A 23,715-nucleotide genomic window follows, 5' to 3' on the forward strand; every position below is an offset into this window, starting at 1 on the left:
AGACAAACTGGACTTTAAAGTAAAGGCAGTGCTCTGGAAAACAGTGTGGAGGTTCCTCAAAAACTATCCATAGAACTCCTTTATGACCCAGCAATAGCACTGCTAGGGATTTACCCAAGGGATAGAGAAGTGCTGATGCATAGGAGCACATGTACCCCAATGTTCATAGCAGCAATGTCAACAATAGCCAAAACATGGAAAGAGCTTAAATATCCATCACCTGATGAGTGGATCAAGATGTGGAGTATTACATGACAATGAGAAAGAATGAAATCTGGCCATTTGTAGGAAAGTGGATGGACCTTGAGGGTGTCATGCTAAGCGAAATAAGTCAGGCAGAGAAGGACAGATACCATATGTTTGCACTCATAGGTCTAACAGGAGAACAGGAGAAACCTAATGGAGGACCAGGGGGAGGGGAAGAGGGAAACAGAGTTGGGGAGAGAGAGGGATGCAAAACTTGAGAGACTATTGAATACTCAAAACGAACTGAGGGCTGAAGGGGGAGAGGGGAAAAGAGGTGGTGGTGATGGAGGAGGGCACCTGTGGGGAAGAGCACTGGGTGTTGTATGGAAACTAATTTGACAATAAACTACTTTAAAAAATTAAAAAAATTAAAGGCAGTAACAAAAGATGAAGAAGGACATTATTTAATAATTATAGGGTCTCTTCATCAGGAAGAGCTAAAAATTATAAACATCTATGTGCTGAAACCGGGAGCTCCCAAATATATAAAACAACTAATCACAAACAGAAACAATCCTATTGATAAGAATGTGCTAATTACAGGGGACTCTAATACCCCACTTACAACAGTGGATAGGTCAATGAGATAAAAAATAACTAAAGAAACAATGGACCTGAATGGGACACTGGAACAGATCAAATTAATAGATATATTTAGAACTCTGCATCCTGAAGCTAGGGAATTCATGTTCTTCTCAAGTACACATGGCACATTCTCCAAGACTGATCACATACGGGGTCATAAAACAGCCCTCCATAATTACAAAAGATTTGAGATCATACCATGCACACTTCAGATCACAATGCTATGAAACGTCAAATCAACCAGCAAGAAGTCTGGAAAACCTCCAAAAATGTGGAGGTTAAAAACTACCCTACTTAAGAATGACTGGGCGAATCAGGCAATTAGAAAGGAAAGAAAATATATAGGGAAACAAATGAAAATTAAAATACAACAATCCAAACTCTCTGGGACACAGCAAAGGCAGTCCTAAGAGGAAAGTTCATTGCAATTCAGGCCTATTTAAACAAACTAGAAAAAGCACAAACTCAAAACCTAACAGAGCACCTAAAGAAACTAGAAAGGGAGCAGCAAGAGCACCCCAAACCCAGCAAAAGAGGAGAAATAATAAAGATCAGGGCAGAATTAAACAAGATAGAATCCACAAAAACAATTGAACACATCAATGAATCCAAGAGTTTGTTTTTTGAAAAAATAAAATTGATAAACCTCTAGCTAGGCTCCTCAGAAAAAAAAGAGAGAATAACTCAAATAGACAAAAATCATGAAGGAAAATGGATCTATTACAACAGATTCCTCAGAAATACAAGCAACCATTAGAGATTACTATGAAAAATTATATGCCAACAAACTGGACAATATAGAAGAAATGGACAAATTCCTAAATGCACATGCACTACCAAAATTCAAATGGGAAGACAGAAAATCTGAAAAGACCCATAACCAGTGAAGAAATCTAATCCGTTATCAAAAATCTTTCAACGAATAAAAGCCCAGCCAGGGCCAGGTGGATTCCCAGGGGAATTCTACCAGACATTTAAAGCAGAGTTAACACTGATCCTTCTCAAGTTATTCCAAAAAATAGAAATGGAAGGAAGACTTCCGGACTCATTCTACGAAGCACATATCACTTTGATTCCTAAGCCAGACAGAGACCCAACAAAATAAAGAACTATAGGCCAATATCCCTAGTGAATACGGATGCGAAAATATTCAACAAGATACTAGCAAATCGAATTCAACAACATATAAAAAGAATTATCCACCATGATCAAGTGGGATTCATTCCTGGGTTACAGGTCTGGTTCAATATTCACAAATCCATCAGTGTGACACATCACGTTAACAAAAGAAAGGATAAAAACCATATGATCCTGTCAATAGATGCAGAAAAAGTATTTGACAAAATACAGCACCTTTCTTAATAAAAACCCTTGAGAATGTCAGAATAGAAGGAACTTACTTAAAGATTATTAAAGCAATTTATGAAAAGCCCACAGCCAATATCATCCTCAATGGAGAAAAACTGAGAGCCTTCCCCTGAGATCAGGAACACGACAGGGGTGTCCACTCTCACCACAGTTGTTTAACATATTGCTGGAAATCCTAGCATCAGCAATCAGAAAACAAAAGGAAATAAAGGGCACCAGAAATGGCAAATGACATGATACTCTACATGGAAAACCCAATCAACTCCACCAGAAGCCTTCTAGAAATGATCCATGAATTCAGTAATGTTGCAGGGTACAAATCAATGTATAGAAATCGGTTGCACTCTAATACACCAAAAATGAAGAAACAGAAAGAGAAATCAAGAAACTGATCCCATTCACAATTATACAAAAAACCATAAAATGCCTAGGAGTAAACTTAACCAAGGATGTAAAAGACCTGTATGATGAGAACTATAGAAGACTTATTTAGGAAACTGAAGAAGACACAAAGAAATGGAAAAACATTCTGTGCTCATGGATCGGAAGAATAAACATTGTTAAAATGTCATTACTACTCTAAGCAATTTACTCAAACTAGAAGAAACTATCTTAAAATTCGTATGGAACCACAAAAAACCCCAAATAGCCAAAGTAATATTGAAGAAGAAAACCAAAACGGGAGGCATCACAATCTCAGACTTTAGCCTCTACTACGTAGCTGTCATCATCAAGACAGTATGGTATTGGCACAAACACAGACACATGGACCAATGGAATAGAACAGAGAGCCCAGAACTGCACCCACAAGTGTATGGCCAATTATTCTTTGACATAGCAGTTAAGAGTATCCAATGGAAAAAAGACTGCCTCTTTAGCAAGTGGTGTTGGGAGAGCTGGACAGCAACGTGTAGAAGAATGAAATTAGACCAGTCTTTTATACCATACACAAATATAAACTCAAAATGGATATAGGACCTGAATGTGACACAGGAAACCATCAAAACCATAGAGGAGAAAGCAGGGAATAGCCTCCTTCCTTGACCTCAATCGCAGCAATTTCCTCCTCGACACATCCCCAAAGGCAAGGGAATTAAGAACAAAACTGAACTCTTGGGACCTCATCAAGATAAAAAGCTTCTGCACTGCAAAGGAAACTATCAAAAAAACTAATAGGCAACCAACAGAATGGGAAAAGATAATGGCAAACGGCATATCGGATAAAGAGCTAGTATCCAAAATCTACAAGGAACTCACTAAACTCCATACCTGAAAAATGAATAATCCAGTGAAGAAATAGGCAGAAGATCTGAACATACTTCTCCAAAGAGGACATCCAGATGGCCAACAGGCACATGAAATGATGCTCAGTGCCACTCAACATCAGGGAAATACAAATCATAACCACACTGAGATACCACCTCACACTGGTCAGAGAAGCTAAAATGAACAAATCAGGAGACTACTGGCGAGGATGTGGAGAAATGCGCACCCTCCTACACTGTTGGTGGGAATGTAAACTGATGCAGCCACTCTGCAAAAACAGTATGGAGGTTCCTCAAAAAACTATCAATAGAACTTCCCTATGACCCAGCAATAGCACTGCTAGGGATTTACCCAAGGGATACAGAAGTGCTGATGCATAGAAGCACATGTACCCCAATGTTCATAGAGGCACTTTCAATGATAGCCAAATCATGGAAAGAATCTAAATGTCCATCACCTGATGAGTGGACCAAGAAGCTGTGGTATATATACACAATGGAGTACTACATGGCAATGAGAAAGAATGAAATCTGGCCATTTGTAGCAAAGTGGATGGACCTTGAGGGTGTCATGCTAAGTGAAATAAGTCAGGCAGAGAAGGACAGATACCATATGTTTGCACTCATAGGTCTAACAGGCGAAACCTAACAGAGGACCATAGGGAGGGGAATGGTGAATGAGAGTTGGGGAGAGAAAGGGACACAAATCATGAGAGACTATTGAATACTGAATACAAACCAAGGGCTGAAGGAGGAGGGGGAAGGGGGTGATGGTGATGGAGGGGGAGCACTTGTGGGGAGAAGCACTGAGTGTTATATGGAAACTAATTTGACAATAAACTAGTATTTTAAAAATTCATACATATTATGATTTTTGAATATAGTCTCTATGGTAGCATTTAGAAATCTGCATTTGGAATTAGCATTTGCTGAGATATGCTTGGTGGCTTTGATATGATCACTTATGATTGATTTTATCAGTGTGATAATAATGTATATTCTGTTTATTAAATATATCTTCATTAGCTCAAGTTTTTTAAATATCTTATTCAAATCCTCAATATTCTCACTGTTTATTTCCTTCTTAGTATATTGTTTTCTGAGAAGTGTGTGTTAAAATCCTGCACTTTGTGGATTTTTCATTTTTTTCCTTGAAGATTTTTCTTTAAGAAAAAATCTGGAGTTCTGTAGTCCAATGAATAGTGCTATATTTACTTGAAGCATTACTTCTATTATCAACTATGTAATTATGAAGGATCCCTTTGTACTAGTTGTCTACTGCTACATAACAAACCTCCCAAAGAGTAGCTTAAAATAATAAACAGTGATTCTCTCACAATTTCTGAGAGTCAGGAATACAGGGTAACTTAACTGTGTAATTCTGACTTAGCGACTCTCATGGGTTTGCAGTCAAGATGCTGACCAGAGCTGGAGTCTTCTGAAAGTCTGGGGATGAAGGACCTACTTCTAGTGGCTCATTCACATGGTTTTGGGCTAGATGCTGTTCACAAGATACATCAGTGCCTCACTGCACAGACCTCTTTATAGGGTTACCTGAATAACCTACCGACATGGCAACTGACTTCCTGAAGAGCAAATGTTCAGAGACCAAGGATCAAAAAGGAACTCATGACACATTACCTAGTTTCAGAAGTTGTAACTGGAGTGCGATGAGTGGGGATGAGAGGATAAGGCACCAACTTTTGAAAAGAGAAATATCAAAGAATTTGGGGACACGTTTTTGAGTGTACCTCACTTTTCCCCCCTAATTTTTTTTTTTGTGTACAGATATTTTGTCTGATACTTGGTTTTGACGGCATTTATTTGTATATCTTTTTTCCATTTGAACTTTCCCATATTATTTTGGGTTTGGAGGGTTTTTTTTTTTTATATGCAGCGTATACCAAACATTTAAAAAAAAATCCAATCTTAACTGTCTCTGATTTTCAATAGGTGAATTTAATTCATTAAACATTAAAACTACTGATGAGACATTCCTGACAGCTTATTGTGTATTTTCTATCTACTATTACTATTACTATACTATTTAGTGATTACCTTTTGATTACTTCCTATTTGCTTTTTAATAATTTATCATTTCCTTTCTTGTATTTTTCCTATTTACTGGTTCTGATTTATGCTGTTTATATTACTTTGATAGGGCTGCCATAACCAAATGTCATGGGTGGAGTGCTTCGAACAACAGAAATGTATCTTCTCACAATTCTGGAGGCTAAAACTCCAGGATCAAGCTGTTGATAGGTTGGTTTCTCCTGAAGCCACTCTCCTTGGCCTGCAGATAGCCACCTTCTTGATGTAAACACTCATGGCCTTTCCTCTGCAATGCATCTCCAGGGACTCTCCCTGTTTTGATAAAGACACTGTCATACTGCATTAGGGTTAAAACTTTAATGGCCTGTCTCCATATACAGTCACATTGGGGGTTAAAACTTCACCATATGGATTTGGGAGGGCATGGGGACACAATGCAGTCCATAACACTATCTATTCCTATTTTTCTTTTGTATATTCTTAAATTCTTAACACTACAACTTACTTTTGTAACAATTTTTGGGGTAATATTTATTTTGATTTTTCTCTATTCAGGCACCCTACTGCACGCCCTGATTATTCACTCTTGTTAGCCTAGGCGCATTTTTCCAATTCCTAGTAGCTCTTTCCAAAGGCCTGGAGAACTTTCAGTGCTTTTTTCCAATACTGCTCCAAGTTGGGGAGCAGTATTCTCCTCTGGAGACTTAAGCTTCTGCTTTCCTTTTCAATCTGATTTTGTCTGTTTTACAGCTTTCAGTAGATTCCTTACAGCTTCTGATCCACCATGTATTCTCGTTTTGAATTCCAGTTATAAATTTTAAACACAGACACATACACAATCCATGATTTTTAGCGATCTGGCACAGGAGGGAGAGGTTGATGTACATGCACTCAATCCAGTGTCTTAAAACAGAAAAGATACATTTCACTCAGAAGTTAATTCTTCAAAGTGAAGTCTTCTGACTGGGAAAAGTTGGAATTGGAAGTCCTAATAGATAAGTTTGAGTCAAGAGAAGCCAGAGACATCTATAATCCTAATATTTAAAACCACAATTATATTGAATGTAATAAATGGTAATTCTTGTTTCAGAAGTTAGCAGGTATAAAACTTCTCTGTATAAAAACAGTGCCAAAGTAGCAATTTTATGTCAACTTGATCACCAAGCAAGTGCCTAGGAGTGGCAGATGTAAGCCACACTAGAGAAATCATGCCAATGAAAGACAAACTACCCAATAGTGTCATGCCAAGGGAAGGCACAGATGGCTGGAGAGCAGCAGCTATAGGTCTTTTTATAGCATTATCAAATGGCACACACTTGACATTCCAACTGGTCCTGTGCCAATGGCCAAGGTAATTAGGGATGCCAACATGAGAATGTTCAGAAGGCAAACTCATCTTCATGCCATCCAACATGGGACCAGAGAAGCAATCTTGGGTGGCAAATGAGTAGTTTTATGCCACAGTAATAATTAGGTTGGAGAGGTTACCTGATTTTTCAAAAGCAGAGTAAGATCCCAAAGACACAAAACTAAAAGCAGCATTTCTGTGACCAACAGAAACAGACTTCCAAACTGCACAGCTTCTACCTCAAAAAAACATGGACAATAGTCCAGAGCCATGACAACAGTACCTTTATTTCTCTTTAAAAAATCTTATGAAATCTCAGTTACAGAAAAGTTTCAAATATAGTACAAAGATTTTTCTTTCTGAATTATTTGAGAGGAAGTTGCCAACACACTCTTCGATATTTCAATGTTTATTTCCTCCTTATGAGGACATTGTCCTACCTAACCACAATCAAATCAAAATCAAAAGGTTAACAGTGACAACATTATTCCAGCTTAATCACTGAAATTGAACCAATTGTCCCAGTAATGTTCTTCATATAACAAAGATCAATTTCTTGATGAATTTACTTATGTCTTTTTCAGCTCCTTTAGCATAAATTAATTTTTCAGTCATCCTTTCATTCATATAAACTTGGCATTTTAAGAGCTAGTATAGGTTAGTTATTATAATGTCTCTCAATTTGAGTTACCATGATGTTTCCTCAGGATTGGATTCCAGTTATATGCTTTTTGGAGGAACAGCACAGAATAGCTGTTGTGTTCTTATAGAGTGAGCATATAGGGTAAGTGAATTATTCTGATTTGTTCCATTATTGATGATGGCATTTTGATCACTTAAGTGTTTACCAGCCTTCTCCACTGTGAAGTTACTCTTTTTTCCTTTTGTAAATAACACATCCTTTGTGGAGAAATAGTTTTTGAGATGATGTAAATATCCTGTATCTCAGGAAACTTTCTCTCACAGTTATAGCATCCATTAATTATTCTTGCCTTACTCCGTTACTAATATGATGTCTGCCAAATTGTGATTTTCTCATTCTGTCATTCCTTTTACATTTATTATTGGGTTTATTTATTCACTTTTGTACTTACTTATATCAGTACAGACTCATGGCAACTTATTTTATACAACTTATTATGATCATCCCACATATTTTGATAAAATTCAATTTGAAAAATTATCCCCTAATGTCTCATATTTTTCTTCTTTGGCCCATGAGACTTTTAGAGAAGTACTGTTTAATATGCAAATACTGGTAACTTTGTTGAAAATATGAATGTTATCAAACTGTGACTTCTTTGACACAGTATTTGGTGTCATATTTCACTCTTCTAAAGTGTATTGTGGTTTATTTTATATAATAGCATATAATCTATGTTTAGTGACTATTTCATGTGCTTTGAAAAGAAGGTGTATTCTAAAGTTGTTGAATATAGGTTCAAAAAATGTCAGGTCAAGTTGGTGAATAGGTTCATATATTTTGTATCCTTATGTGTTTTCTGGACTACTTGTTCTATGAATTACTACCCTTGCTTACTTTTCTTTTTTGGTTGTCATTTTTTTTGCTTCATATATTTGAATGTTTATTTTGAGAGAGTGTGCATATGCACAAGTGGGGGAAGGGGAGAGAGAGAGAAGAGAGAGGGAGGGAGGGAGGGAGAGAGAGAGAGAGAGAAAGAGAGAGAATTCCAAGCCAGCTCTGTAATGACAGCAGACAGCCAGATGCAGGGCTGGAACTCACAAACCAGGAGACTGTGACCTGAGCTGAAGTCAGATGCTTAACCAACTGAGCCACCCAGGTTTCGTCATATATTTGAAACTCATTTATTTTGTATATAAACATTTAGAATGATGTCTTTCTGCAGAACTTTTATCATCAGGAATATCTCTCTTTATGTATTCTAATATTTCCTTTGTTCTAAAGTCTACTTTGGTACTTATTGTTTGTGTGTTACATCTTTTTAAATGTTCTTAAGGCATAATAACTAAAGTGTTCTCTTATAGACAGAATATAATCAGGTCTTGTTTTTTATCTGGACAATCTCAGACTTAAAAGAAAATTCAAACTGCATTTTATCTGGAGTGTTTTGTTAATTTAAATACAAAATAATTATAAATGTATACCATTTGCTTGCTATTTGTTTTCTATTTTCCTTCCTGTCCTGCCCTCTTTAGGGTTGAGTATTTTTAAAGATTTTTTTAATTTCCTCTATTGACTTTTTTAAAAGCTGCATATCTATTTAAATTTTTGAGAAAACCTTCTATGCACTACAATATGCAGTGTTTACTTAGTACAGTTTACTTAGATTTAATATTGTACCATTTCAGGTAAAAGGTATAAACCTTACAATGGTATGATTCCATTTTATCACCTCTCATCATGTTATGATGTTACTGTCATTCATGTCACATCTAAATGCTCTAAATACCACAGTGCATTATTATTTTGTTTTGGACAATTACCTTTTAGAGAAGTTTTTACATGAGAAAAAAGTACTTTTACAATGAATCCATATTTACCATTGCTAGAGCTCTTCAGTCTTTTATGTAGATCCAAGTTTCCATCTGATATTGTATTTGTTCTGTTGGAAGAATTTCCTTTAACTTTCCTTGTAGTACAGGTCTCCTGAGTTGGTGCTGAGTTGTCTCAGCTTTCATTTATCCAAAAGTGTCTTTATTTCACCAAAATTTTAAGGTCATTTTCACATGATACATAATTTTGTATTGTGAGTTATTTTTTCAGTTCATTAAAGATGTTGTTACATTACCTTTTGGCATCATTTTCCCAATGAGAAGTAAGCCATAATTCATATTAGTTGGTCCTTTAAGTCATTTTTTATCAGGTATTTTTAAGATATTTCTCTTAGTCATTGTTTTCTAATAGTTTGGATATGCTGTGCCAAGATGCCGTATGCCTCAATATTGCTTTGTTTATTTGGAGTTCACTGAGCTTCTTCGATCCAGAGACTAATGTTTTCCACATGTATTTTAGACCAATGGATTTGGATATCATAAGTTACTGAGCCTCTATTAATTTTCATAGTATTTTTCCTTCCTTTTATTAATACTGGATGATTTCTATTGATTTGTCTTGATGTCTTTCTATGGATCCCTTATTATATTGTCCAATCTATTGCTATGCCTACCCAGGGAATTTTTCATTTCAGGTTTCACATTTTCCAGTTCTAGAATTTCTTTTGTCCTTTTAAAAAATAGTTTGTCTCTCTTGAAAATCCCTGCATATTCAATCATCATATTGATCTCTTCCTTTAAAATACTTGAATATATTTATAACAGCTGCTCCTAAGTTTTTTCCTGTTTCTTTCAACATCTGGGTCCTCTCAGGTCATTTAGCTCCTTTTTCTCTTCATGATACATCACATTTTCCTCCTTATTCATACACCTAATAATGTGTTATTGTGTGCTGTACATCACATTATAAGGAGTTTGGGTAATACTTTCTTTAAAGAATGTTTATTTTTGTAATAGCAGGTATTAAATTAATGGTGAATTCTTTTGATTCTGTCAGGTTAGGTCTTGTGATTCTTAAAATTCTTAAAAGCAGATCTCTTTCAGTTTTTTACATTGTCCTGGAATATATTCTTCATCTTCAAGCATGGCATTTCTGGGGTTTCATATAAATGCCCAGTGGGGTTGCTTCACTTCGACCCAGAATTCCAGCACCCCTCACCATTATGCAGTTTAGCTCTCAGTCTCACAGCAGTGACTCTTTGGTAGGTCTTGTATACTTGCCGTTTAGCCTTCCATCAGGGACCCAAGGAACTTGGACTTCTGGGTCCCCACTCTTCAAATAGATTTTCCCATTCTGGTATGCTGCCTCACAAATTCTAGATCATTCATCATCTCTGACTTCTGAACTCTTATCCCTGGCTCTTCAGCTGAGAGACATCACTGGTTTCTGTTCTGAAAATTATATAGAAGGCGATCTGTGTATTCCCCCTATTTTAAGAATCAAAGTCCTGCAGGGTTTATTGTCCAGTGCCTAAAAACAGTTGTCTCATAGTTTATGTAGTTTTATGGTAGTTTACACTGGGAGGACAAGTCTGAAAACCAATTTGTCCGGTAGCTGGAAGTGGAAGATCCTCTTTCCTTACTAGTAATATTTAAAAAACAGTTCTGCCGGGGCGCCTGGGTAGCTCAGTCGGTTAAGCATCCGACTTTGGCTCAGGTCATGATCTCATGGTTTGTGGGTTCGAGCCCCGCATTAGGCTCTGTGCTGACAGCTAGCTCAGAGCCTGGAGCCTGTCTTCAGATTCTGTGTCTCCCTCTCTCTCTGACCCTGCCCTGTTCATGCTCTCTCTCTCTCTCTAAAATAAATAAAAACAGTAAAAAAATTTTTTTAAAATACATAAAACAGTTCTGCCAATACTGACTATATAATTACTCCTTTTGCGTGGACTTTGGTAGGAAACAACCTTGAACTATAGGGATCACTGAAAAGCTAATGGTTTTTTTTTAACTTTTTAAAATGTTTATTTATTTTTGAGAGCATGAGAGGGGGAGGGGCAGAGACAGAGAAGGAGACACATACTCTGTATCAGGCTCCAGACTCCAAGCTATCAGCACAGAGCCTGATGTGGGGCTCAAACTCACAGACTGTGAGATCATGACCTGAGCCAAAGATGGATGCTTAACCGACTGAGCCACCCTGGTGTCCCCAGAAACTAATGGTTTTTAAAAGGCAAGAAATTGGAGATGGACACCTTAAAAAGTATTACACCAATCCAGTTCAAATGACAGTCTAGGATATAGCTCTTCTTTGTGTCTCCCAAGATGCAGATGGGTTCTCAAAGAGCAGACCGATAGTCCTGGAAGATCTATCAATATCATGTCAGACATATACCACATCTCTGTCTAAGAAAACTATCATTAAATGTGTGAAAGTTTTCTTCCTTGGAGCCATGAATGAGAAAAGAGGGAAATGGGCAATTTGTTCTGTTTTTCTCTAGTCCTTTATATATTCACTGCACACTTCCTTTTATTACAGATAAGAGCTCTTAATTTGGATGAATGATACTCCAAATAAACTGGGGTTCTGCAAATCATTCAAGATAGATCAGATGCCTTTCCGCAACAAACATTCTTACTGATAACTTTTGAACTTTCATAAGGAATAAAAGGAAAAGAATAGCTTTTCTGAACTTAGTTATGGGGAGTCATTAAGTCATAAATCACTGAGTTTTGGGGAACTTCCAAATTATTAGATTATATAAATAGTTTGGTATAAATGGAAATGGCATGACCCTAAGAGTCAAATTCAAATAGTTTGGATCATAATTCTCAGTTGTCCTTGTAATTACTTTCATCAACTGTAAAATAGGTATAATAATTCTATTGGCTAGGATTATTATGAGAATTAAATAAGATAATTTAAAAGTGGTATTATATATAATATATTGACATAATTTATTATACCATTATAAAAGGCATTATTTGGTATAATGCCTTTGCAGGTGATCAAGAAAAGTTAACTCCTTTAACTTTCTGAGATGTGATGATTTTGTTACTGATAATCATAAAGCACTTGGCATGGCCTCAAGCAAGACAGACTATAAACTTAAACTGGCATAAACAGAAATATTTATTTTCTATTAGCAGAAGGAAAGATCTGCATCATTAATCTTGTAAGATTTATATAATTCTTCAACTTGAAGAATTGAAATTACTTGTTTTACCTCTTTGAACAAGTTAAAATTTTGAAAACTTAGTTTTTTCTCTTTAGTGCTTTTACTATAATTGAACAATAATCCCTAGGATAAATAACATCTTATATAATTTCATTTGCTCCATTTTTGGCATAAAACTGATAATATGTCATGCTTTAAAGCAGAATTTGTGACATTTAAGGCTTTTAGTGATTAACAGTTCAAACATAATAGAGCACTGCAGGGGAGTTATCCAGAATTGGAAAGCAGCTAGTGCCAAGTTTAATACTTCACTCACCTTCCAAAAATACACTGCAGAACCTCTGATTCCAGTTATCCCACCTAAGGACATAACAGACTCATATTCTTGCTGAAAGCAACTAAAACAGCTGGATAAAATAAATTTTAAAATTCTGTTTGAAGACATTGGAGAACAAACAAGGCAGTGAATATATGAAGGACCAAGATTCTAGACAGAAGTAAAGCCCAGAGAGGTAAGCCTGACATTTAGTGCACTTTTGCTTTTAAAAGCATTTGCCAATATGTAATTGGCGGCCAAGAGGGTGAGAAACTTAACAGAAAGTAGTGTTTGAGAAGTTGAGAAACTGCACAGAACTTTAGGTAGAGACAATGGGTTAAGGCTACAAACTTAGACTTCGGGGTCTGCTGAACAGGCAGGGCTTCTAACTGGGACTCCTAAAGGGCTACACTCTTGACATTCAGTATGAAGTAGAAATAAATTGGCTCTTAGACTGAAACTCATCTTCAAACAAACTCAATCCCAGAGTGGAGTAAGGTTAACCTGTACACTAACTACTTTCCAGAGGCAAAAGTAAGTTCTTTCTGGAGGAAAACATCATACACAGTCTCTAATTATCACTACGTTTTTAAAATGCCACGTTTAAAAAGAGAAAGAGTTAAAACCAAATGAGCCCCAAGCAAGAACAAAAAGATCCACCATAAGGACAGAAAGTAAGAGTAAAAATTAAAGGGAAAATGTAATTAAAAAGCTAATAGAAAGGGAAAATGGAGTAAGAAAGTTAGCACAAAAAATGACAAGGATGGTTAGGTAAAAGAACATAGAATGGGGGGAGAAAGAGAAAAGAAAGTGGGTAGGACAAACACAATTATTTATAATCCAATTAAATAATCTAATTAAAAGACAAAGGTAACACCTGATTAAAAATATACAACTATGTATTGCTTACAAGAGATACAACTTAAAATATGAGGAAACATGGATTTAAGATATTTGAAGCAAATACAAACCAAAATAAAATTGGTGTAGGTATACTTTGAGATAAAGTAGGTTTTAAGGCAAGAAGCACTACTAAAAAATAGAAGAATATTTCATAATGATAAAAGCTCAACATACCATGAAAATACTACAGTTCTAAATTGGCATGCACCTAATTACACAGCCTTACAACAAATAAAAAAGACAAGTCCATAATTACAGTAGAAAAATTTAAAACACCAGTCTTAGTGAATATACAAAAGCACTGAAAAATATGACAAACTTGATTTTATATAGAATACTGCATTCAACAACTGTAAACTATAGGCTACACATTTTTTTTCAACGCACATGGAAATTCTACCATTGACTATATAATGAGCCATAAGGGAATTTCAACAAATTTCAAAGCATTGATGTAATACACAATAGGTTAATGGGTGTGCGTGTGCGTGTATGTGTGTGTGTGTGTGTGTCTATGTGTCAGCCTTGAAAATGTTTTATAATTTGAAATTAGGAAATGTACTTTTAAGAAACCTAGGACAAAGAATTCACAACAGAAACATTTAGAAATACTTTGAGCTGAATGATAACAAAAAACAGACACATAAAATTGTCAGAATGCACTCAAGGCCATGTATGAATGGAGATTATACTCATGGATGCATACATTAGGATATAGTAGCTGAAAAACTCCATGACTTAAGCATCTATCCCAAGGTGGAGTAAGAACCACACATTTAAACAAACTTTGAAGACTTAAATTATTGGATATAAATACTTATAAAGTAATTGAAGCAGTTTGGTATTGGAGCAAGAACAGAATCTAGTAGTATAACTACACATATATATGGGCATTTGACTGGCTTATTTTGATTGAATTATAGTTGACATACAATATTTTATTATTTGCTGGTGTACAACATAGTAGTTCAACAAACCTACACAAATCTATGTATTATGAAATGCTTACCACAAAAAGTGTAGTTACCATCTGTCAACATACCAATTTATACATTATCGACTATATTCCCTATGCTGCATTTTTCATCTCCCTTATTTTATAACTGCAAATTTGTAGTTCTTAATCCCCTTCCCCTATTTCACCCATCCTCATACACCCTTCTATTTTGACAACCACCAGTTTGTTCTCTATATTTATAAGCCTGTTTCTGTTTCTTTTTGGTGTTTGATCATTTGTTTTTCCTTGTACCTTCCACATATGGGTGAAATCAGACGGTTTTGTCTTTTCTGTCTGACTTATTTCACTTAGCATAATACCCCTAGGTCCACCCATGTTGTCACAGATGGCAAGATTTCATTCTTTTATGCCTATTATTCCATTCTGCATATATAACACATCTTTGTCCATTCATCTATAGATTGATACTTGGGTTGCTTCCCTCTATCTTGGTTATTATAGATAATGTTGCAGTAAACAGGAGTGTATATATCTTCTCCAATCAGTGTTTTCATTGTCTCTGGGTAAATATCCAGTAGCAGAATTACTGGATTATATAGTATTTATATTTTTAATTTTTTGAGGAACCTGCATACCGTTCTCTATAGAGAACAATTTACATTCCTACCAACATTATCCACATCCTTGCCACAACTTATTTCCTGTCTCTTTGTTATTAGCCATTCTGAATGGTGTGAGGTGATATCTCATTATGTTTTGTTGTGCATTTCTGTGTGAACCTCATCTATGACAAAGGTGACCATGTAAAACATCAAAGTATGATTCTGTTAATCAATGGTCACAGGCCAACTGGATACATATACGACAGAAGTTAGTTTTGAGCCATTCCCTCTGAAAAAATCAACAGAGGTGGACTGTAGGTTTAAACGTTAACATTAAAATAACTCTGTAAGATAAAAAGGAGAATTTGGGAATCACTTGGCTGACTCAGTTGGTAGAGCATGCAACTCTTGATCTGGGGGTTGTGAGTTCAAGCTCCAGGTTGGGTGTAGAGATTACTCAAAAACAAAATCTTTAGAAAAAAGAATTTTCAAGACCTTGAAGATTTTTAAAACAAGGCATGAAGAGCACTAATCATCCCCGAACAACCACCATTTTACTATTTCTATGAAATCAGCTTTTATTTATTTTGTGAGATTCCATATATAACTGACACCATACAGTATTTGCCTTTCTCTTATTTTACTTAGCATAATGCCCTTCAGGTTGGTCAATGGAATAGCAAATGGCAAGATTTACTTCCTCTGTCTGTGGACGCTTAGGTTATTTCCACATCTTGGCTATTGTGAATAATGCTGCTGTCCACATGGGTACAGATACTTCTTCAAGATACTGTTTTGTTTCCTTTGGATATCTACCCAGAAGTGGGATTGCTAGGTTATGTGGCAGCTTTGTATTTAATTTTTATTAAAAATTTTTTTAATGTTTTTATTTATTTTTGAGAGAGGGAGAGAGAGAGAGAGACAGCATGAGCAGGGGAGGGTCAGAGAGAGAGGGAGACACAGAATCTGAAGCAGGCTCCAGGCTCTGAGGTAGCGGTTAGCACAGAGCCTGATACAGGGCTTGAACCCACGAACTGTGAGATCATGACCTGAGCTGAAGTTGGATGCTTAACCATCTGAGCCACCCAGAATTTAAAGCCCCTGTATTTAAGTTTTAAGGCGCCTCCATATTGTTTTCCATAGTGGCTGCACCAATTTACACTCTCACCAACAGTGGACAAGGGTTCGCTTTTCTCCACATCTCTGCCAAAACTTGTAATCTTTCTTTGGTAAAAGACATCCTAACAGGTGTGAGGTGTTATCTCAATGCAGTTTTGATTTGCAGTTCCCTGATGATTAGTGATGTTGAATACCTTTCCATGTGCCTGATGGCCATCTGTATGTCCTCTTTGGAAAAATATCTTTTCAGGTCCTTTGTTTATTTAATTGAATTATTATTATTATTATTATTATTATTATTATTATTGCTATTGAGTTGTATGAGTTGTAAAGATTTTGGATATTAACCCTTTATCAAATATATGATTTACAAATATTTTATCCCATTTGTAGATTGCCTTTTTTTTTTTCTTGCCTACTTCTTTTGCTGTGCAGAAACTTTTTGGTTTGACATAGTCTCACTTATTTTAGCTTTTGTGGCCTATGCTGTTATTGTCTTTTATCAAAAACAAAAAAATCCCAAAAAAACAAAAACACAAAACAACAAAAAATAAAAACCCCACATTGTCAAGACCAATATCAAGGAGCTTTTCCTCGATGTTTTTGTCTAGGACTTTACGGTTACAGGTCTTACATTTAAGTCTTCAATTCACTTTTAGTTTTTGTGAGTTGTCTAAGATAGGGATCCAGGTTCATTATTTTGCATGCAGATATCCAATTTTTCTACCACCACTTACTGAATTTATCCAAGGGATACAGGAGTGCTGATGCATAGGGGCACATGTACTCCAATGTTGAAAGCAGTGCTTTCAACAATAGCCAAATTATGGAAAGAGCCTCAATGTCCATCAGCTGATGAATGGATAAAGAGGATGGTTTATATATACAATGGAATACTACTACTTGGCAATGAGAAAGAATGAAATCATTTGCAGCAACGTGGATAGAACTGGAAGGTAATATGCTGAGTGAAATAAGTGAGTTGGAGAAAGACAGATACCATGTTTTCACTCATATGTGGATCTTGAGAAACTGAACAGAAGACCACGAGGGAAAGGAAGGGGAAAAAATAGTTACAAACAGAGAAGGAGGAAGGCAAACCGTAAGAGACTCTTAAATACAGAGAACAAACTGAGGGTGGATAGAGGAGTGAGGGAGAGGGGAGAATGGATGATGGGCTTGAGGAGGGCACCTGTAGGGATGAGCACTGGGTGTTGTACATAAGCAACGAATCACAGTAATCTACGCCAAAAACCAAGAGCACACGTTACACACTGTACATTAGCCAATTTCACAACAAAATATATTTTAAAATAAGAAAATAAAAAAACTATCCTTTCCCCCTGTGTGTTTTTGATCAAAGACTAATTGACCACATATGCAAGAGTTTATTTCTGGGTGTGTTATTCTGTTCCATTGGTCTGTGTGCCTGTTTTTATGCCATTTATCACTTATAAAATGGAATATAATATAAACATTAGAGAAATGATATAGACCTATATTTATTGATATGGAAAACTGTGTCATTTTGTTGAAGGAAAAAAATTGAGTTATAAACAAAAAATAGAGTATAAGAACATATTCACATAGAGAGGTATTTTAAAGAATGTCCATTGGTTTTTTTTAGTTTTGTTCTCTTTATTGTGTTGTTTACTTTCTATTATAGTATAATTTATTCTTATAATCAAAATATTTTATTTTTGTCTAAGGTCTTGCTGAATCATATTGATTTTGCTACAAAATATCCTCTCTTTTACATTCATGTAATTTAGGCCCTATTTCAGGTCTTCATTAGCTCTTACATAGCCTTGTAATAACAAGAGTTGCTCTATCTTAAGAGTAATAACACATATCTGTATATTATTTACTGGTTTACAAAGTACGTTAAGCACATTATCCCCATTAAGACTCAAAACAGTCTTATGAATAAAGAAATATGAAGAAAATCTGCCATTACTGAGGTGAATACTGGCAAAGGTGAGAAGGTAGAGATAAAGAGATAGTGGGTTCAAAAAATCTAAGAAGTGTTGTTATTTCTGACACTGTGATGTCTACATGTACATGTACACATACTGGCCAAATAATAAAACCTTCCCTCAATATATGAATATACCTGTTTAATTTGACCAAAAAAATACAGATGATAAATAATAACTTTTTGAATTAGATTTTTTCATGATCAATGAAAGCCCAATTTAACTGAAAGATTCAAAGTTAGAATTAAAACAACAAACTCATTCCAAAGACAAGTGACATAATGTCATGAACCTATTTTAATATCTAAAGGATCAAAGCTTAATTTAAACTACAAAAATGTCTTCCTTGTGGAGAAGAGTCAGATAAAAGAGACTTCCAGAATTTTTTGTTTTGTTTTCAAGAAGCTCTTGCTTTATTGTTGTTGTTGTTGTTGTTGTTTTGACAACAATGAATTTTCTGTGGAGCAGAATATGCTAGGAAACCAAGAAAAGAACCCCACGTCATCTGACCTCACTGTGACATTGTGGTAGGAGATCTAATAAGAACCTGATACACACCACAAGGATCTGTAAAAAAAACTGGCCAATTTTACTGCTATTAGCTAATAGATGGAAGAACTAAAGTGTATGTGATTTTATAACCTGTTGGATGTACTTTGCACTGTGGTTACTTTAAAGATACAAGTGAGAACATTCATAATTTGTTACTTCACACTAAAATCTAAGGGACAAAGTAAGTACATTCAATATCTATGGTACATATTTTGCCCTATGTCCTGGCTTCTGTAGCTGTACCACAGAGAATGGATTAAAAAGACAAGCTTATTAGACAGAAAGGTGTCATCCCCTCACTTCGAGGTGCATGAGGAGAAAAGTTCAAGAATTATAAATTCTTAGAAAACATAAAAAATCCTTTGGGTCCCAGCAAAGAAAATGTCAATGAGTCAAAAGAGACTAGATGGCTATTGACCAGTTTCATGGAGGCAAAGCTACAAGCCAAGATGGAATAATGCTTTCCCACCATGTGTCTAAGGCACAAATGACACTAATCCTTTTTAATGGTCACAAAAGCTGACAACTTACTCAGCCTTAGAACTGAAGGCACAAAATCATCTCTGGGAATGACTCACCATAAACAGGTCACGAGCACCAATGTCAACAGCTAACAGAAATGCCTTTTCAAATCTCTGGTACCTATAACGAAGAAAAGAAACGTATATGTTAGCTGTGAAAAAAACCATAAAAGGAGAGAGCTACTTGTTTTAATGTATTTATGTGTTACTGTGTTTTGTTCTTCTGATGGGAAAAATATTTTCAAACAGTCGGGAATTTGCCTGCTGGGATTTTCTGTATGTGAAATGTTATTGCACTTAGAAGGGCCTTGGTCAAAGAGCCTGCAGAGGCCTTCAGTGCAATTTGTAAGGATAAGCATAATCCAGAGAAGGTGCTGTTGAACGTAGGGAAATGATAGCTTAGGAAACAGGTCTCTCATAATTTTAAACTTCATCGTGTTTTGTAAGAGAAAAGTATGGGGATATGCAGAATATAGCAAAATACCAGTAATTAACAAACTGAATAATTATACTTTTGAGTTTCACAGGTAAAAGTTGAGAAGCGATATGCTGTATTACAAAAGTCTTGTCAGTGAGTTTTGGAAAAAATACACTCTAGGTTGGTCTCAAATGACAGTATAAATGGTTTCTAAATATTTTAAAGTATTTTCGAAGTATGCTTTTTTAAATGTTTATTTTTAAGAGAGAGAGTGAGAGTGAGCAGAGGAGGGGCAGAGAGAGGAAATAGATCTGATGTGGACTCCACACTGACAGCACAGAGCCTGACACAGAGCTCAAACCCACAAACCATGAGACCATAACCTGAGTTGAATTTGGATGTTTACTGATTGAGCCACAAAGGCGCTCCTTTTCTAAGTATTCTAAAATATTTTCTAAATACTTCGAAATTACTTTTCTACTCTTACTTTTCATAATCATACCCTCTTTCCTTGAAGTATAACTTTGATAATTCTTTTATTTTTTAAAATGTTTTTAATGTTTTCCTATTTATTTTTGAGAGACAGAGAGACAGCCAAGCAGGGGAGGGTCAGAGAGAAAGGGAGACACAGAATCTGAAGCAGGCTCTAGGCTCTGAGCTAGCTGTCAGTACAGAGCCCGACGCAGGGCTTGAACCCACGAACTGTGAGATCATGACCTGAGATGGAGCCGGCCACTCAACCGACTGAGCCACCCAGGCGCCCCTCCTTTTTTTTTTTTTTTTAACGTTTATTTATTTTTGAGAGAGAGCAAGAGCACGAGTCGGGTAGGGGCAGAGAGAGAGGGAGACAGAATACAAAGCAGGCTCCAGGCACAGAGCTGTCAGCACAGAGCCCAACATGAGGCTTGAACTCATGAACCATAAGATAATGACCCAAGCCAAGTTGGACACTTAACAGACTGAGCCACCAGGCACACGTTATTTCTTTTTGGTAAAAGTTTAATTTTAGGCCAAGATATATCAAAGCTACAGTTTAAATTAATTACAGGCAAGTTGGAGAGCTTGAGAACGAAGTACGTCAGGATCATATACTTTGCACAGAATGTTAGAAGGAAAGGTTTTGTGGGGGTTGTTTGTTTGGTTTTTTTGGTTTGAATGCTAAGATTTACATAGATGTAATTGTGAGATTTTCTGACTCCAGAAACAAGCTGGCAAATAACCAAGTTGTACTCTGTTTTTCTATTCTAAATTGTGAACTATGACAGTATAAAATATAAATATTTCAATTGCAACCTATCAGAAATATGGAATATTAACAGATTACATAAACTTTATTAGTAAAATAGCTAAAATAATTAAGGTCCAAATGAAAAATTAATGACTTTTATCCCCATTCTCCTCCTTAACCCTTCTTACTGACCTCTCCAGTATTTTCCTGAATTCCTCTAACTATGTAGAACAGAATGCAGTTGTGTTTATTTTGTTCCAGGCAGTTTACTGATTCATTATGTATTCAGTGGCGGTAGGAGGTAATGAGAAAGAGGACAGAGGACTGTATCAAGTTGTATGACTTGTTCATACATTCACTGCTATTTTACATTTGATCCCACTTTACTGAAACTTTTCTGACAATAGTAATCTTCCTTCTTCTAATGTTCAAACGTAGCATAAGTCCTCATCTTGTGTGCCCTTCTGGACACATGTGACCCTACAAATTTCCCCTCCTTGAAACTGCCTTTTTCCTTCATTTGAAGATGCCATTATTTTTTTTTCCCATTTCTGAAATTTTGTCTTTAGTTTTCTTTCCTAGTTTGTACTATGCCTACTCCCTGAAGTTGGTGCCCTATGGTCCTCTTTTATTTATGCTCCCTACTCTAGTCTCTCCAATAACCTTACACAGTCTCATAGCTTTGATAATTGTATCAATAACTCACAAATCTCTAGGATTCCTCTTTCCTGAGCTCCAAACTCCTATTTCCAGGTACTTTGATTTTAAAATTTCTAACATGTCCATCAATACATCAATTTGGCAACCATATGTATGATAAATTAAAATTGGAGAAAGTGAAATTAAGGAGGACAAGATAGGATATATTCTTCTTTCTAGGTGACAGGTAATGACAGACACTATGATAAAATGAAAGAACTGGCACTGGCATCTGGCAGATTGGTCAACCAAAAATACCAAACAGAATTCCCAAAGAGACCACCTATAAAATATACATTAAAGTACATCACAGATCTAAAAAAATAAGGAAATCTCTCTCAGAGTACCATAGTCTCTCTCAATAAAAAAAAAAATAACCAATCAAATGAAATCCCTTAAAACTAGAGTAAAGATCCCTAAGCAGAGAACAAATATTGGGGGAGAGAGAGGGGCAGAACTACTCTAACAGCCATCATACACTGAGCCCTGAACAAGTGTCAAGGTAAAGGGGCTAATCCCAAGACTTTAGATTCAGCCAAAGGGTAAAATATTCCCAGGATATTAGTGTTCCTGACTTTGGCATAAAGAATTTAAAAAAATCAAGTCTCGATTAAAGCTTTTTCTTCAAGTAGGCTCTACACCCAATATGGAGCTTGAAGGCACAACCCCAAAACTGAGAGTCACATGCTCCATTGACTGAGCCAGACAAGTGCCCCTGGATTAAAGCATTTTTGATAGAAAGACCCAGGATTATCATAAATTAAAATAAAACAAGTATGAGTTAATCAAAAATTCACCAAATGCACAAGAAAACAAGCTACTATGATGGAAATTAATTTCACATATTTTTTCTTATGCTAAGCTATAGTTTTTACATGCTTACTTTACTCTTTTTCATTCTTTTTTCTTCATTCTCCTTTGGGTAATTTCAAAAGACTTGTCTTTTACCTCAAAGATTCTTTTTTTTTTTTTTATGTCTTTATTTTATTTTGAGAGACAGAGACAGAGAGTGAGCAGGGAAGGGGCAGAGAAAGAGGGAGACACAGAATTTGAAGCAGGCTCAGCACAGATTCTGACATGGGGCTCAAATCCATTGACTGTGAGATCATGACCTGAGCTGAAGTCGGATGCTTAACTGACTGAGCCACCCAGGCACCCCATTACCTCAAAGATTCTTTCATTGGCTTAATCTCATCTGCTATTGTTGCTCTTCACTACATTTTTCATTTTATCCATTGTATTCTTCACCTCCAGAATCCGTTTTTTTTCATGAGTTCAGTCTCTGTAAAGTTCTCATTTTGTGCATTATTTTCCTTATCGTATTGTCTTTGTTTTCTTGTAGCTCATTGAGTTCCCTTTTTAATTATGGGGTATATCACAGATCCCCATTTCTTTGGGGGGATTACTGTGTTCCTCTGGTGGTGTCATGTTTCTTTGATATTTCATGCTTCTTCAAGTCTTATGTTGCTCTTTTTCTCATTTAAAGAAGGAGTCACCTCATCCAGTCTTACCAACTAGTTTAAGGAATGAAACACCATGTTAGCCCTGTAGGGAATCTGAGTCCTTCTCAGACTTTTTCTATAGATACACCTGCTTCACACTTCTTGTTCTCTCTTGGGGAGGAATTCTTAAGATTGTATGCCTTCTCTATTCTGTAACCCTAGGCCAGATGCTAAGAGACTCCTATTTGCTTTTGTATGCTTTCTCTTAATCCTACAGTCAGGCTAGCTTTCTGTGTGTGATTATCACCCTGGAGTCATGCACAGGATGCTGGCCATGGGGTGTGGGGGCACACACGGAGCATTGCGGGTACTTGTTGCCAGTTGGGGATCCATAGGCAATGTGTTCCTATCAGTTTGTGGGTAGGCTTCTTGATGATAGTCAGTCAGTCAGTCAGTCAGTAGCATC

General features: G+C 36.1%; 1 protein-coding gene across 1 annotated transcript in view; it reads right to left on the bottom strand.

Moving 5' to 3' along the window:
- Positions 1-23,715, bottom strand: part of WDPCP (WD repeat containing planar cell polarity effector) — a 370,463-nt gene that overhangs the window by 158,309 nt on the left and 188,439 nt on the right. Inside the window, exon 13 of the mRNA XM_029937462.1 lies at positions 19,520-19,583. Within this exon, the coding sequence (XP_029793322.1) occupies positions 19,520-19,583 (64 nt within the window). The remainder of the gene's footprint in view (positions 1-19,519; positions 19,584-23,715) is intronic.

Source organism: Suricata suricatta, chromosome 4 (assembly GCF_006229205.1).
Source record: "Suricata suricatta isolate VVHF042 chromosome 4, meerkat_22Aug2017_6uvM2_HiC, whole genome shotgun sequence".
In the NCBI taxonomy this organism is placed as follows: domain Eukaryota; kingdom Metazoa; phylum Chordata; class Mammalia; order Carnivora; family Herpestidae; genus Suricata; species Suricata suricatta.